This window comes from Megalobrama amblycephala, linkage group LG8, assembly GCF_018812025.1.
Source record: "Megalobrama amblycephala isolate DHTTF-2021 linkage group LG8, ASM1881202v1, whole genome shotgun sequence".
Lineage (NCBI taxonomy): Eukaryota > Metazoa > Chordata > Actinopteri > Cypriniformes > Xenocyprididae > Megalobrama > Megalobrama amblycephala.
Window position 1 is genome coordinate 29,455,736 of NC_063051.1, and position 14,041 is coordinate 29,469,776.

The window sequence follows — 14,041 nt, forward strand, 5'->3', positions numbered from 1 at the left end:
CTCCATAAAAATTAAATAACATTTTGTCTAATTCTTTACATACATTAGATGGCATATCTAAAGCTAAAGACTGATCTTGATATCCCTTCTGCTTTGGATAGTAAGACCCTACCATTCTGGGATAAATCTCTTTGAAGCCAAATATTCAATCTTGTCTTTGTTTTGTCAGTTATTGGCTTGAAATTGAGCACACTGCGTTCACGCTCATCTTTATGTATAATACCTCCTAAATATGTGACTGTATATTTAATAGGAATACCATGTAATTCTGTTAAGTTACATTCTTTAAGTGGAAACAGCACTGATTTATTTATATTAATTTTAAGACCTGATACTGAGGAAAACTCTTTAATGCAATTAATTGCTTTTATTATTTCTGAATCATTTTTAAGAAAAATAGTAGTATCATCAGCCAGTTGACACAATTTAAATACTCTTTCGAATACTCTTATACCTTCGAACTCTGCTTTTTTGATATGTATAGCCATAATTTGTGTAACTAATAAAAACAAAAATGGAGACAAAGGGCTACCCTGCTGTATACCTTGATCAATCTTAAATCTACCACTTGTACCCATTAATAATTTGACTGAACTATTACGTCCATTGTAAATAGTTCTAACAACTTTTTGGAAGTAATCTCCAAAACCAAAATGTTGAATACATTTGAACATAAACTCATGACTCACGGTATCAAATGCTTTGTAAAAGTCTATGAATAACATAAAAGAATCAGTTGGTATATAGCAATTACATTCAATCATATCTAAAATTAATTTGATATTATTGCTGATATGTCTCCCAGTCATAAACCCTGACTGTTCTTCCTCAATGATCCCTTCTAGACCTTTCTTTAAACTTTTTGCAAAAACTAGAGCAAAAGTTTAGCATCATTATTCAGAAGGGTAATTGGTCTCCAGTTGTCAATGTAAAGTTTATCCTTATTCGGCTTAGGAATAACTGTAATGAGTTCTTGTATGAGAGTCGCAGGTAATTCCCCGAATTCAATGGATTCTTTAAACATGGCTGCTAAAAAAGGAGATAACTGACCACTGAATATCTTATAGAATTCACTGGTAAGCCCATCGTTCCCTGTAGACTTATTATCTTTCAAGCCTACAATACAATTTTTTACCTCTTCTAGACTAATATCTTGGTCACAAAATAATTTAAATTCTTCATCTATTTTCTTTGTTGTGTCAGAAATGTTATTCAAAAATAAATCTGTTTCTCTATCATCATAAGGGTCTGAAGTGTACAGAGTTTTATAAAACTGGGTGACATATTCAGCGATATCTTTATTGTTTTCACATACTTTATTATTAATCATGAGTTTACGTATAGATGATAATTCCCTATTACGATTTTCTAAATTGAAAAAAATATTTTGTATTTTTCTCACCTTGTTCCATCCACTTCTGTCTACTCCTTATAAAGGCACCTCTAGCTTTGTCTACATAAATTGTGTCTAATTGTAATTGCAAGGAGGCCAATTGTTTAATTTCGTCATTTGTTAAAATTTGCTTACCAGATAATTCCATTATTTCTTCAATTAATTTATTTTCTTTTTCTTTAGCTATTTTTTCCCTATACCTATAGCTATGCTTCGTATTTCAAATTTCATTAATTCCCAATTGTGACCAAATTTATTGAAGATATATGCCCGTTTCCAATATTTTCCTATAATTTCAGTGGCTTTATTTTTAAACCATTCATTCTCTAACAAGTTTTTATTTAATTTCCAATAATTTGTTTTAGGACAAGCTAGACTTACAGCATCTTTGTTTATCATTATAGCCTTATGATCTGTTAATACTGACGTTTCAGTTTTCACTAATTGAACGTCATCTACACTATTTGCAGAAATTAACCAAAAATCAATACGAGATTGTTTAGTCAAATCATTATTGCTCCAGGTGTACATTCTTTGGTGTGGGTAAGTATATCTCCAGATATCCAAAAGATCCAATCTTGCACATATGTTTTTTAATTCACATGTTTTTTCATTGTTTTTAGGAGGCCATCGGTCTATTTCTTCGTCCATAACAGTATTAAAGTCCCCACACCAAATAATCATTGCATAAGGAAATTTAGAACACTATTGGTTGATTTTACTCTCAATTGTTAAAAACAAAAGATTATTCTTCTGCTTATTATTTGTGGCATAAACATTTGCTATAATAAATTGTGAAAGATCAATACTAACATGTAGAATTATCTATCTCCCTTCAGTATCTGTTTGCTTACTATGAATGCGTCCTTTGAATTTACCTTTTAATATAACTACCCCTGCAGATTTGTTGGTACCAAATGAGAACCAAACATCATTCCCCCACTGACTTCTCCAAAAAGTTACATCTGCTTCACAAGCATGAGACTCCTGAATGGAATAAGTCTGTACCTTTCCTTTGACAATACAAAAATAAAGATTTTCTTTTCAGTTGGTTTCTTATACCGCTGGCATTAATGGAAAGAATTGAAACTGACATGAACAACAACAAAATAAAGATTAACTTATCCCAAGTGCACTTAATAAGAACATAAATGTCACACACTTTGTGTTGCATTTATCAACAATAACTCAGAACAGTCTTCTTTTGACTTCAATAAGCACCATACTTTAACAGATAAACAGTCTGAAGTCTTTGATTATTGATGGAGAAATGAGCCCTATACTGAAATGTTCATCCTTTAATTTCTTTTCCAATTCACAAATGCTTTGTTACCAGGTAAGCCTTCTCTCCATTTTTCTTAGCCTTCTCTACTAATGGCCACAGACGAGCACGTGTTGCCCTGTCATCAGCTGTCAGATCTTCCTTCACTTGAAAACCTCTGCTCTTGAGAAACTCGTTGTTCTTGGCGCCTTTCCAAAAAGCATCTCTTGCCGATCTAGACGTGAATCTGACGATCACTGGCCGCGAAAACTGATTCTTTCTTCCGCTGCCCATTCTGCCGATGCAATGAGCCACATCCACTGCTGCCACGATTTCTTCACCATCACTGCCTGGAATTGCTGCACAGCAAATTTCTTTCACCTTAACTTTGACGTTTTCCTCACGCTCTTCAGCTACTCCATACACACGAAGATTGTACCGACGGCTAATAGGAGTGTATATCTTGATTTGTTCTCTTATCATTGCTGGTAACTACCTCCATTTCTTCCTCAGTACACGACTCAAATGTCAAGTTTTTCTCCATAACCGAGTCTGACAGGTTCCGAGATAAAGTTCTCAATATAACGAATAAACCAACAAAACGTGTGATATTTAACTTAAAATGACAATTATACAATCGGAACAAAAAAAATATGCAACTGTATTATGCAAACATCGCTAACTGTGTGTGACAAGATTTCAAGAGTTCCTCAACGCAAAAGCACAACCACTCGTTCCGCCATCTTGGATCGGACCCCATTTACTAGACTTTGACCAGAGCAAGAGCCATCTCTCTATGGCTCTGACTTTGACCAGCTGATGTCGCTAGCGTGCCACGTCCTTCTCCGCTGCTCTGCGCATGCGTAGAAGTTTCTCATTATTATGAGATACTAAGTCATAATTACGAGAAAGTTTCTCATTATTACGAGAAAGTTTCTTGTTATTATGAGAAACTAAGTCATTATTATGAGAAAGTTTCTCATTATTATGAGATACTAAGTCATTATTATGAGAAAGTTTCTCATTATTATGAGATAGGGGAGAGCAGGGACGAAAGTAACATTTTTCACAAAAATGTAATTTTAAAAGGTAATGTTTTAGACAGCGATATATTTTTGCTGTGGTCAATAACTCACAAGTGTGGTCTATCAATACCAGGTGGTATTTTGCACAAATGTAGAACTGCTTCAGTATAATTTCACTTTGAACATAAGTTGCACATTGTTACTTTCGACCCCGTCAGGTGGATCAAAAGTAACACAACAATACAAGCTAGATTTTTTTGTGGTAGTCTTGTTTTTATTAAATATACCTGACCATGACCTTGTTCATAAGTAACTGCAAACATATTTTGTTCTTTGTCTTTGCAAAAAAAAAAAAAAAAAAAATTAAATTACATTTTCATTTCAAATTGTGAATTTCAGTTTCATCAAATGTTTCAAAAGTAACCCAACAGTACAAACTTGAATTGTTTAGAATATTTTTAGGGGGCAATGCCAATTTATTTTATAAAACATTTTTTCAACAGTTTGAACAATATGAAAATTAAATTAAATTAGCATAATATAAATTCTCAACATAATTTAGCAATAGTCATGTTTCCAATCCAGCTGTTTATATGCATACATTCAAAATATGCATAAAAACATCTGAATAGAAACACTGCAAATTCATAGGTGGGTGTGGAAAAGCTAAGGTATGGCTAAAAACTAAATGTGACTAAGGTAAATGTAAACAGATTGAGTGAATAAATGGTGACATACAGAAATCAGCAACAGATATGTCCAGAAACGCCATCTCATAAACATGTGGCTAAATCAGACCTCTGTTTGTCTTTCTGACCCTTGCTCTTGGCATATTCTGCTAGTATAATATGACATGAACATGTTTTAATAAATGCTGCAATGCAGAGAAAGTCACCACATTAGCAGTGGGACAAAAGAAACGCTTGTTGTCACTGGAGCGGGACGAAAGTAACAAGTGTTACTTTCGTCCCGACAGGAACATCTGACATTTAAACCCGAATTACTTTCATACTGAAAAATACTGACAAGCCAAACTTCAGGATGTGTTACAGCACTAAATAACCTGTAGATTGATCATTATTGTGACGCATTAAAAGAGAAACACAACTTGTAATTAGAAAAAAACGTACTGCTTCAGCAATTTATTTACAGTACTCGAAAACTGTTTTCTGGACCTAACCACGGGAAACGATGACGAAATTACTTGATATTTGGCAGCTCCATCAAGGGTTGCGTGCTGAATGTGCTGTCATAACTTGAAATGCAAATGTAGTCGGGGCTCTGAAAAAATCGCTTTGTTACTTTCGTCCCGCGTTACTTTCGCCCCGGTTCTCCCCTTCTAAGTCGTGATTACAAGAAAGTTTCTCATTATGATGAGATACTAAGTCATTATTATGAGAAAGTTTCTCAATATTATGACTTTTTTAAAAATGTTTCTCTTTGTGAGCTTTGGTTAGTGATGGCTGAAATGCATCTTTACGCACAACTGCCAGCCTGCATGGAGATCATTTTGAGACTTACTTGAGTGTTTTGTATGGATAAAGAGATCCGTGGATCACTGCTGAGCCTGAACCACATCATTAACAGGAGATTAAAAGTCAAAGATCGCGTATCTTGTGTATTTCGTTGAATTTCCACACAGAGGTAACGTCACACAATAATATAACAAGAATTTCTTTCATCTCTGATAGACCACCATCTTCTCTTAATTAAAAAAAAATTTATTATATCTAGCCAAGTTTCATTTTTAAGTTTCTTCCAGCACCAAATGCAAGCGTCGCTAATACCCCTTTTCCACCAAGGCAGTTTGACTGCTGGTTCGGAGCCAGAGCCTAGTTTCAAATCAGTTCTTTGTCTTTCGACACTCTTACCCCTTTTCCACCAAGGCAGTTTGAGTGCTGGTTCGGAGCCAGAGCCTAGTTTCAAATCACTTCTTTGTCTTTCGACAGACAAAGCACCAGCTCTGAACCAGGAAAAGTGGTTCGTAAGTAGCACCAAAACATTGCTGGGCTAGAAGTAAGAACCGCTTGCGCCACGGGCTGGGGGTGGGGTTACTGTGACCAACAAGAAACTTGTGACCGCCATTTTTGAAATCGGCGGCAAGCCGACGCATCTCAAACAAGCTTGGTGTGTTTGTGTTTGGCGCTGCAGCGCTAGCTTTGCTGTGAAATATGAGACGTGTACAGTGACATGAGACCTGGCTCTGTGCTGGCTCTGTGCTGGCTCTCTAGCCCGTGGAAAGGCAAACTGGTTCTTAGAAGACTCGTCAGTTGAACCAACTCCGAACTAGTACTAGCACTAGCTCTGAACTAGCACCTGGTTCATGCTGGTGGAAAGGGGGTATAAGACCAGAAGGGCACGAGCGGAAGTAACCATGCGCACAGTCGCATCGCCGCAGCTCACCGGCGCCATCTTGTGCACCTAGTCCATTATTAGTAGCTTTGTAGTGTCTCGGGAGATCGTGCTCATTGTTACATAGCTCTGTGGCTATACTGCACTGAAGCAGCACAGTTTAAAGGGGACCTATTATGCCCCATTTTACAAGATGTAAAATAAGTCTCTGATGTCCCCAGAGTGTGTATGTGAAGTTTTAGCTCAAAATACTTCACAGATATTTTTTTTATAGCATGTTAAAATTGCCACTTTTAGTGGTTGAGCAAAAACGAGCCAGCTGCAGAACACCTAAAACGCTTGGGAGACATTCTCGTCAGTGCAGCAATGGCGGACTCGCTGTGAACGCACTCAGGGCGGTTCTATTTTAAATTGGTCTGTCTGTCAACACTGTGGGCGGGGCCTGTGGCTTTTGTGACGTCACACTGCCAGGGATCTAGAAACTGCTTGTTCTGAGACACTGCTTATGATTTATGGGGATTAAAAAAAGGAGTGGGTGGATTTTTATCACTATAGGATGGTTGTGTTCACACATTGCCAACACACATTTATGTTTAAACAACATGCAAAAGTGAATTTTGCGTAATAGGTCCCCTTTAAGATATAAACCCAGAATTCAGCAAACGTCAATTAACTTTTTGTCAATATATATATATATATTTTTTTTTCCCTTACGTGCAACTTATTGGAAATTCCGAATGAGTCATTAGTTTGGAAATAAAATAAATAAAATAAAGTAAAATAACGAATAATAATTATACAATAATGAAAAATTAAAATACAAAATTAAAATTAAAATACTTTTTTTTTTCTCTTTTTTTTTCTCTTTTTTTTCTGAACAAAGGGGTACTGCTCAGTGGTTTGGAGTGGGCAGTGTTGGCGAATCCAAGCAGCAGGAATGGCACAGAAAGAGCCTCCGGCACTGCAGTCAGAGATATGGCAAACTGAAGCCCCAGTATTGTGAGCAGAATGAGGCAGCCAGTCTGGACTATGGCCCGGAGTCACCTGTGGCCCCCAGAATGCCAAAGGTATCATACATGTTTACTGCCATTTAATTTTTGTAGTTAAAGGTGCTATAGGGGATGTTTTCGACGACTGAGAAACCAATGACTGTTACTGAGTTTTTGAAATGAGCACATGCGTAAGAACAACCCCCCTCCTTCACAGCTCATTTCGAGGGAACGCCTCCCAAAACTCGTGCACGAGTATTGGAACACGGGTGTTTGTTTACCACCGGCATTCGCTGTGTCGTGTTAGTGGATTCATTATGTCGGACTCACCGCAGGTAACTCATAATCTGCAGTTGTTACTCCTGACAAAAACATTGCATGCGGCACCTGTGGAGTGTGGAAAGTTACTGGAGAGCGCACGTCTCTCACAAGGAACATAATGGCAGTGATTGACAAGCCAGAGGGCCAATCTGCGCATGTCTCTCACAAGGAATGTAATGGCAGTGATTGACAAGCCAGAGGGCCAATCGTTTATGCAATGATCACACAAATGATTGGCTGATGTTTTTAAGGCCCTACCTCATGCACAGATGATGTATATTGATATTATTCCTTTCAGTGCACCTAATAAATAGTCTTTTATCAGTTAGTAAAGACAGTTTCAAGTAATATTGCAAAAATGTATAAAACAAAACATCCTCTATAGCACCTTTTAATGTACAACAAATAGAACAATTATTTTATTTTAACAATATTTTCTTCAAATTGTCAATTAATCTGCAATACTAATAACAATAGTTAAAATAATAATAATACTAATAAGTGTCAAAACAGTCTTTTGATACTTTTCTATATGTTAGTAGGGTTGTCAATCAATTAAAAATTGTAATCATATTTCATTACATGATATGCTGATTATTCATTGCATATATCAATATTTGTAGTTCACAAATGAAGATAATTTAAGACATTGTAACAAATTATTGAAAGGATTAAATTGACATTACAGAAAGTAGCTTAAAGGTGCTAAAGAGGATGTTTTGTTTTATAAATTTTTGCAATATTACTTGAAACTGTCTTTACTAACTGATAAAAGACTATTTATTAGGTGCACTGAAAGTAATAATATTAATATACATCATCTGTGCACGAGGTAGGGCCTTAAAAACATCAGCCAATCATTTACGCAATCATCGTGTAAACGATTGGCCCTCTGGCTTGTCAATCACTGCCGTGACGTTCCTTGTGAGAGACGAGCGCGGCTGCGCTCTCCAGTAACTTTCCACTCTCTACAGGTGCTCCATGCAATGTTTTTGTCAGGAGACAGGAATAACAACTGCAGATTATGAGTTACCTGCGGTGAGTCCGACATAATGAATCCAAAAAACACGACACAGCGAATGCCGGTGGTAAACACTCGTGTTCCAATACTCGTGCACGAGTTTTGGGAGGCGTTCCTTTGAAATGTGAAGGAGGGGGGTTGTTCTTACGCATGCGCTCATTTCAAAAACTCAGTAACAGTCTTTGGATTCTCAGTCGACGAAAAAATCCTCTCTATCACCTTTAAGAATTGAAAAAATGCTGTTTGTTTTATTTCCATGTAATTGAAGATAAGCCTATCATTGGCATACAGTCCACAGCCTTTCATTTGCTCATAGTATGTATGCGTAAAACTAATAGATTTAACGGTACTGATGCTGCTAGTATACATTGAAAATACTTTTTCTTTTACTTTCTTTTTTTTTACATTTATGGTTTGATTTATATTTGTACACAGGCTGTCATGTTAATGTTATTTTTCAAAAATCCATTATATCTTGTATCTTTTATACTCAAGTGTAAAAGCACTTTGTATTTGAAAAGATGCTTTTTATATTTTTGGGGCACACCCCCATGAACAATTTTTTTTTTTTTTTTTTTTTTGCAAAAACAGCATCAAACCATTGAATTTAGATACATTTCTAGTTTCAGTGTTTTTTTTTTCCCAGACATTATTGTTTAAACACAATAACTATCATCTGTTTAAAAAGTGAACCACATTTGGTTTCCGATCACTGAAAATGGGTAAAATTTGAACCTGGAGCTGCTTTGAGATCCCCATATCTATGGGACTAAACTATATAGGGCCTTGAAAATGAAGATTTCAAAAGGAAAGTTTATTAGGGTGAGAATCTAGAGTTATATTAAGATATCTTGAATACTAGAGTTACAGGCATGCAAACTTTGGAGAAGGAATATTTATGACACTAAGACAGATATGTTCTATGCAATTGAGTTGGTAGAAAAACATGATACATTTCTAGTTTTAACATTATTTGTTCTTCAGACATTACTCTTTAAAAGAAAACAAGTATCAGCTGTATTGAAAGTGACCCACATTTGGTTTTTGACCACTGAAAATGTGTACAATTTACCAGTTTACTCATGAAGCCACATTAAGATCTTATTGCTTATCTTATATGCTTATTTCTTTTGACTTAAAGCATTATTTCTAAAGCTTAGACAGCGTATCCTTACAGCACTTACATACAATAGACCGCTTGCTGCTACATGAACACAATTGCGTGAACACTGCAGCTTATATGGTTAGTAAATCACGCCACAGACTGTTAAACATGATGCGTAAACTGTTGTGATTGCTCTTTTAATAAGCAAACCACACAATATGCACAGAAATATGGAATAAAAGAGTGTTCACTTATCTTAGATGTTGATTTCAGATGCTTTCTGAAAACACACTGCAGACTGCCAACAGCAACACTGTATTTGAATGTTGAGCCACAGCTCATTGGCCGCTGATGCAACAGCAACCAATCAGCTGCACTATGTAGATAATGATGTGATCCCTACCAAGGACCTACCAACTTGCGGCATCTAGAGTTTCATTTCAGAACTAGGTATTTAATAATATGTGTGTTTTAATTTAATGCCAGCACTACTGAATCACAGTCTTTGTCTCTGTCACTCTTAAGATTGTGGATCCTTTGGCTCGTGGGAGGCAGTTCCGTTATGAAGATTCTGAGCGGCCGAGGACACCCCATATAGCATATCCTCCTTTGACCCCAGGTGTGACCTCTCTCTGTTCGTTCACCAGCCAGCGCTCTGGTTACACACATTTGCCGAGGAGAAAAAGAGAATCTGTGGCTCGTATGAGCCTCCGTGCCGCGTCCAACCTTCTTAAGGTGTGTTTGTTACCATGGAAAGTCTTTACATCACACCTCTATAGATGTTTAATTAGTATTTAAGATTTTTTTGCATGTTAGTATTCACCTCCTGGTAAAGTACTTGTATGTGTATACATTTAAAGGATTAGTTCACCCAGAAATTAAAATTTTGTCATCATTTACTCACCCTCATTTCGTTCCGTAAGACTTTTGTTCATCTTCGAAACACAGATGAAGATATTTTAATGAAATCTGAGAGATTTCTGTCCCTTCATTGACATTTCATGCAACTACCACTTTGAGAATTGATAAACAGAAATGGTAAACAGAAGTTAAGCATGCTTGATTGATGTTCATTCTTGAGCGTTATGCAGCACGTTTGAGCTTCCGCAAAAACCAAAGAGGTTTGTTCTTGTGTGTCAAGCTAATATGATTGAGCTTCTGTTTATGTTTGCTGATCAGTGTTTATATGTGAATAAAAGCCTAAATTAAATCTCTTCATCATATTAAGCCATGAAGTCTCTTCGAAAATTTGTAATAAACTGCTAGATTCATATGGATTGGATTTTACGATCTCATTATCGAATTTTTAAAACGACAAAGTGGTAGTTGCGTAGACTTTCAATGGACAGAAATCTCTTGTTTTCATTTTAAATATCTTCATTTGTGTTTCGAAGATGAACAAAAATCTTCCAGGTTTGGAACGACATGAGGGTGAGTAAATTATGACAATTTTTTTTCATTTTTGAGTGAACTAACCCTTTAAATGGATACTTCACCCTTAAATGAAAATTAATTAATAATTTGCTCACCATGATGTTTTAATGCCGTATGCCCTTCTTGCTTTTATGGACCACAAAAGAATTTTTTTTAAAATGTCCCACTCGTCCTCATCCATATAATGGCAGTGAATAGTGACCAGCATCAAGCTTTTTAAATAAAGATCCAAAAGTATCACAGAAAGCATGCAACACTTTATATTCCAAGTGTTTTGGGGGTATATGATAGGGCTTATATGGATGAGCTTGAGAGGGACTTTTTTTTTTTTTTTTTTTTTTTTTCAACAAAAAAATCTCCTTTTGAGTAAATGATGACTTAATTTTAGGGTGAACTACATGATTATAATAAATTATAGTAATGGGTATGTACCTTTTTGTCATTATAAATTAACTCTCCAATCCTATAATGGCTATATAGCTGAGTTCAATTTCTTTTCTTTTCTTTTCTTTTTTTTTTTTTTTTTGCTTTGCTTGTATTATATTCCAATAAGTGAGGTTGTGTCATGTGGTACTATCCTCTCCTTCTGGTCCTGTAGGGTCGACAGGGTCTACAAAGTACTCAAACTGCACGTGGATTTCAGAGGAGGAGTTTTGCTCGGCACAGCTGGCTCGAGGAAGACACTGTAGACACAGCAGACACCTCTGATTCAGTGTTTTTTAGCAAAGTGCGTATATTTATCTGGGTTTGTCTCCAATCTTTTCTACTCCTCTGTGCTTAATTGTATTGTATGTATACTTGTAGTGTACTTAAAAAATTATAAGTATTCTTTTTTTTTTAAATGCACTTACAGATAAATTTAAATTAATGAAATAAAATGCTACTTAAGTGTGCTTAAAGAGAGTACACTTTCATGAATGTTTATTAACACAATTTTGTACACTTTTAAAAATTGCACTTTGTAATAAGTTAAAATGAAAGGTTATAGCCTAAAGTATGTTTTAAATCATTGTTTTAATAACCTTTTGTTGTTTGTTTGGCAGTACACTTCAACCATACTTCAGAGACAGTAGAATTGTGAAGTTACATAAAAAGGTTTACTTAAGAGTGCTTTTATGAGCCACTTTAGTAGAACTTAAATTCAACTAATTGCATTCAGTATACATTTAAACTTAAAATTTAAACTTAAATTTCACACCGCAAGCATGAGCAGCGCGTCAGCAGCGCGTCAGCTTCACGTCAGCGTAACTACATCATCACTGCAGCTGCAGATACGCATCAAAAAAGACAGCAAACTCAGGTTTGATTTAGCTAGAGCCTATATACCTGTCTATGTAATAACTAAAAGAATGTTTATATAATCATATTTTCTGGATAGTTTACTTTAGTTTTTTATAATACACCATACTTTCACCCAAACTGAATAATTAAAAACAAGTTTTTATATGGGTAAATCTTTTATAAATATTTTTGATTCTTAATTATCTTTTCTGACATATTCCACTTCGTTAAAACACACTAGACATGCTTATTCTTTGCATTTTGAGCACTTTTGTGTGAAATCATATTTATTTTGTCCTTTGAAAGTGTGCTTTCACTTTAATTGAGCGTCAGCCACGCAGCAAAAATAGTCTTTGCGCCGAAACCCCCGCGTCACTGCTGCTCACGCAACGCGTGTGAATGCACTCACTGGTTAACATGCATACCAGAAAAAAATATGCGCCACTCATGCTTGCGGTGTGAAACGGCCGTAATTCATTTTTATTTTATTGCAAATAACATGCACGTAAGTGTCAGAAATCATTATATTCTGTTTGCACTTAAATTGTCAAGAAATCCCCCCTGTTTTAGCCTGGTCGTTTACAAATCAGAGCTGGAAAAGTCTGAGAAAAATGGGCGTGTAAAGCTCTGGAAAAGTGGGATTGGAAGAGAACAACCAAAGAAAAAACAGACCTACAACACACACATTATCCAGAATAATGAATATTATTAAATGAGCTTGGAGAAAAATGACAAGAAAATCCCAAGCTCAAGGGAGAAATGCAGAAGAACATTTAAAACATTTAAAACTAATAATATTTTAATTAATAATATTTTAATTATCATATGCTCGCTCTTAGTATATCGTAACAATCGTATTTTTATTTATGTGTTCGTATTGAAACTAAACATACTACACAAGGTTCAAATGTCCGAACGCAGAGCAGGCAGAGGTGAATGAGCAGCACTTTTATGACATTTGAATTCTCCGCTGAGATCTCATGCGAACATATTTTCCATTTGTGCTGGTGGACAACAGCAAAACAAACCGCCTGCACTGCACCAAAACTTCAGCTCTGGTCACGTCGCAGGGAAACACGTTTTTGTGTTGTAGCATTGAGGAAACGAGCACCTAAGACCCATATCTCTGAATGACAACAATAGGCAATGAGACAGAAGCAACAAAAGTGATACTTCCTCATGCATAATACTGCAATTATAATCTTATGCATACTATGGTGCAGGGATTGGATTGAACATGCTCTTTCTCATGAATAAATGCAGAGAAGCGGGTGATGTAGATTCGCCCCTGCAAGCCTATCTATCACACACTCCGAAGCCCGAAGCTACGTCACAAAATAGACTGCTTTTCAAATTTTTTTCAAAATTACTTCTTTTTGAAATTGCTCTGAAAAATGCAAAAATAATAAATTTTCACTTGTTGATAAACTTTATGGGTGCTGTTAGTGTTTTCAGTGACTGCCTGTACATATCTGTTCACATCTCAAAAAATGTGTTCTGGGGTTTCATGACACTTTAAGTTTATTCTTTTAAAAAGTATATTATTTCCATAATAAGTATGCAGAAGTGACACTGTCAAACTAATTTGTTTGTTGTTTTGAAAATTTTACTTGATGTTTGTTTAGCTCTTGACTGAATAGATAGGTAAGTAGGTAGGTAGATGGATAGATAGATAATGCGTACATGTTTTTAACGAATGTCTTTGTTCCTCTCTTTCACAGGTAGATGTTCATGAGGAGCTTTATTCTATGGCAGATGATGTTTTTGAGTCACCCCCTATATCAGCTTCTTGTCCTGTGGCAAATGTTTCTTTGGGCGAGGGAATATTCCCAAGCTTGTAAGTTAAAAACAGAAATTTG

At 35.8% G+C, this 14,041-nt stretch overlaps 1 protein-coding gene across 4 annotated transcripts in view; it reads left to right on the forward strand.

Annotated features, from left to right (window-relative positions):
* Positions 1-14,041, forward strand: part of LOC125274244 (inactive rhomboid protein 2-like) — a 103,079-nt gene that overhangs the window by 45,337 nt on the left and 43,701 nt on the right. For all 4 annotated transcript variants that reach the window (XR_007186216.1, XR_007186215.1, XM_048200455.1 and 1 more), the window contains exons 5-8: positions 6,915-7,098; positions 9,993-10,202; positions 11,500-11,628; positions 13,904-14,019. Coding sequence is in view for 2 of the 4 variants with exons in the window: in XM_048200455.1 (XP_048056412.1) it covers positions 6,915-7,098; positions 9,993-10,202; positions 11,500-11,628; positions 13,904-14,019 (639 nt within the window). In the remaining 2 variants the exon portion in view is untranslated. The remainder of the gene's footprint in view (positions 1-6,914; positions 7,099-9,992; positions 10,203-11,499; positions 11,629-13,903; positions 14,020-14,041) is intronic.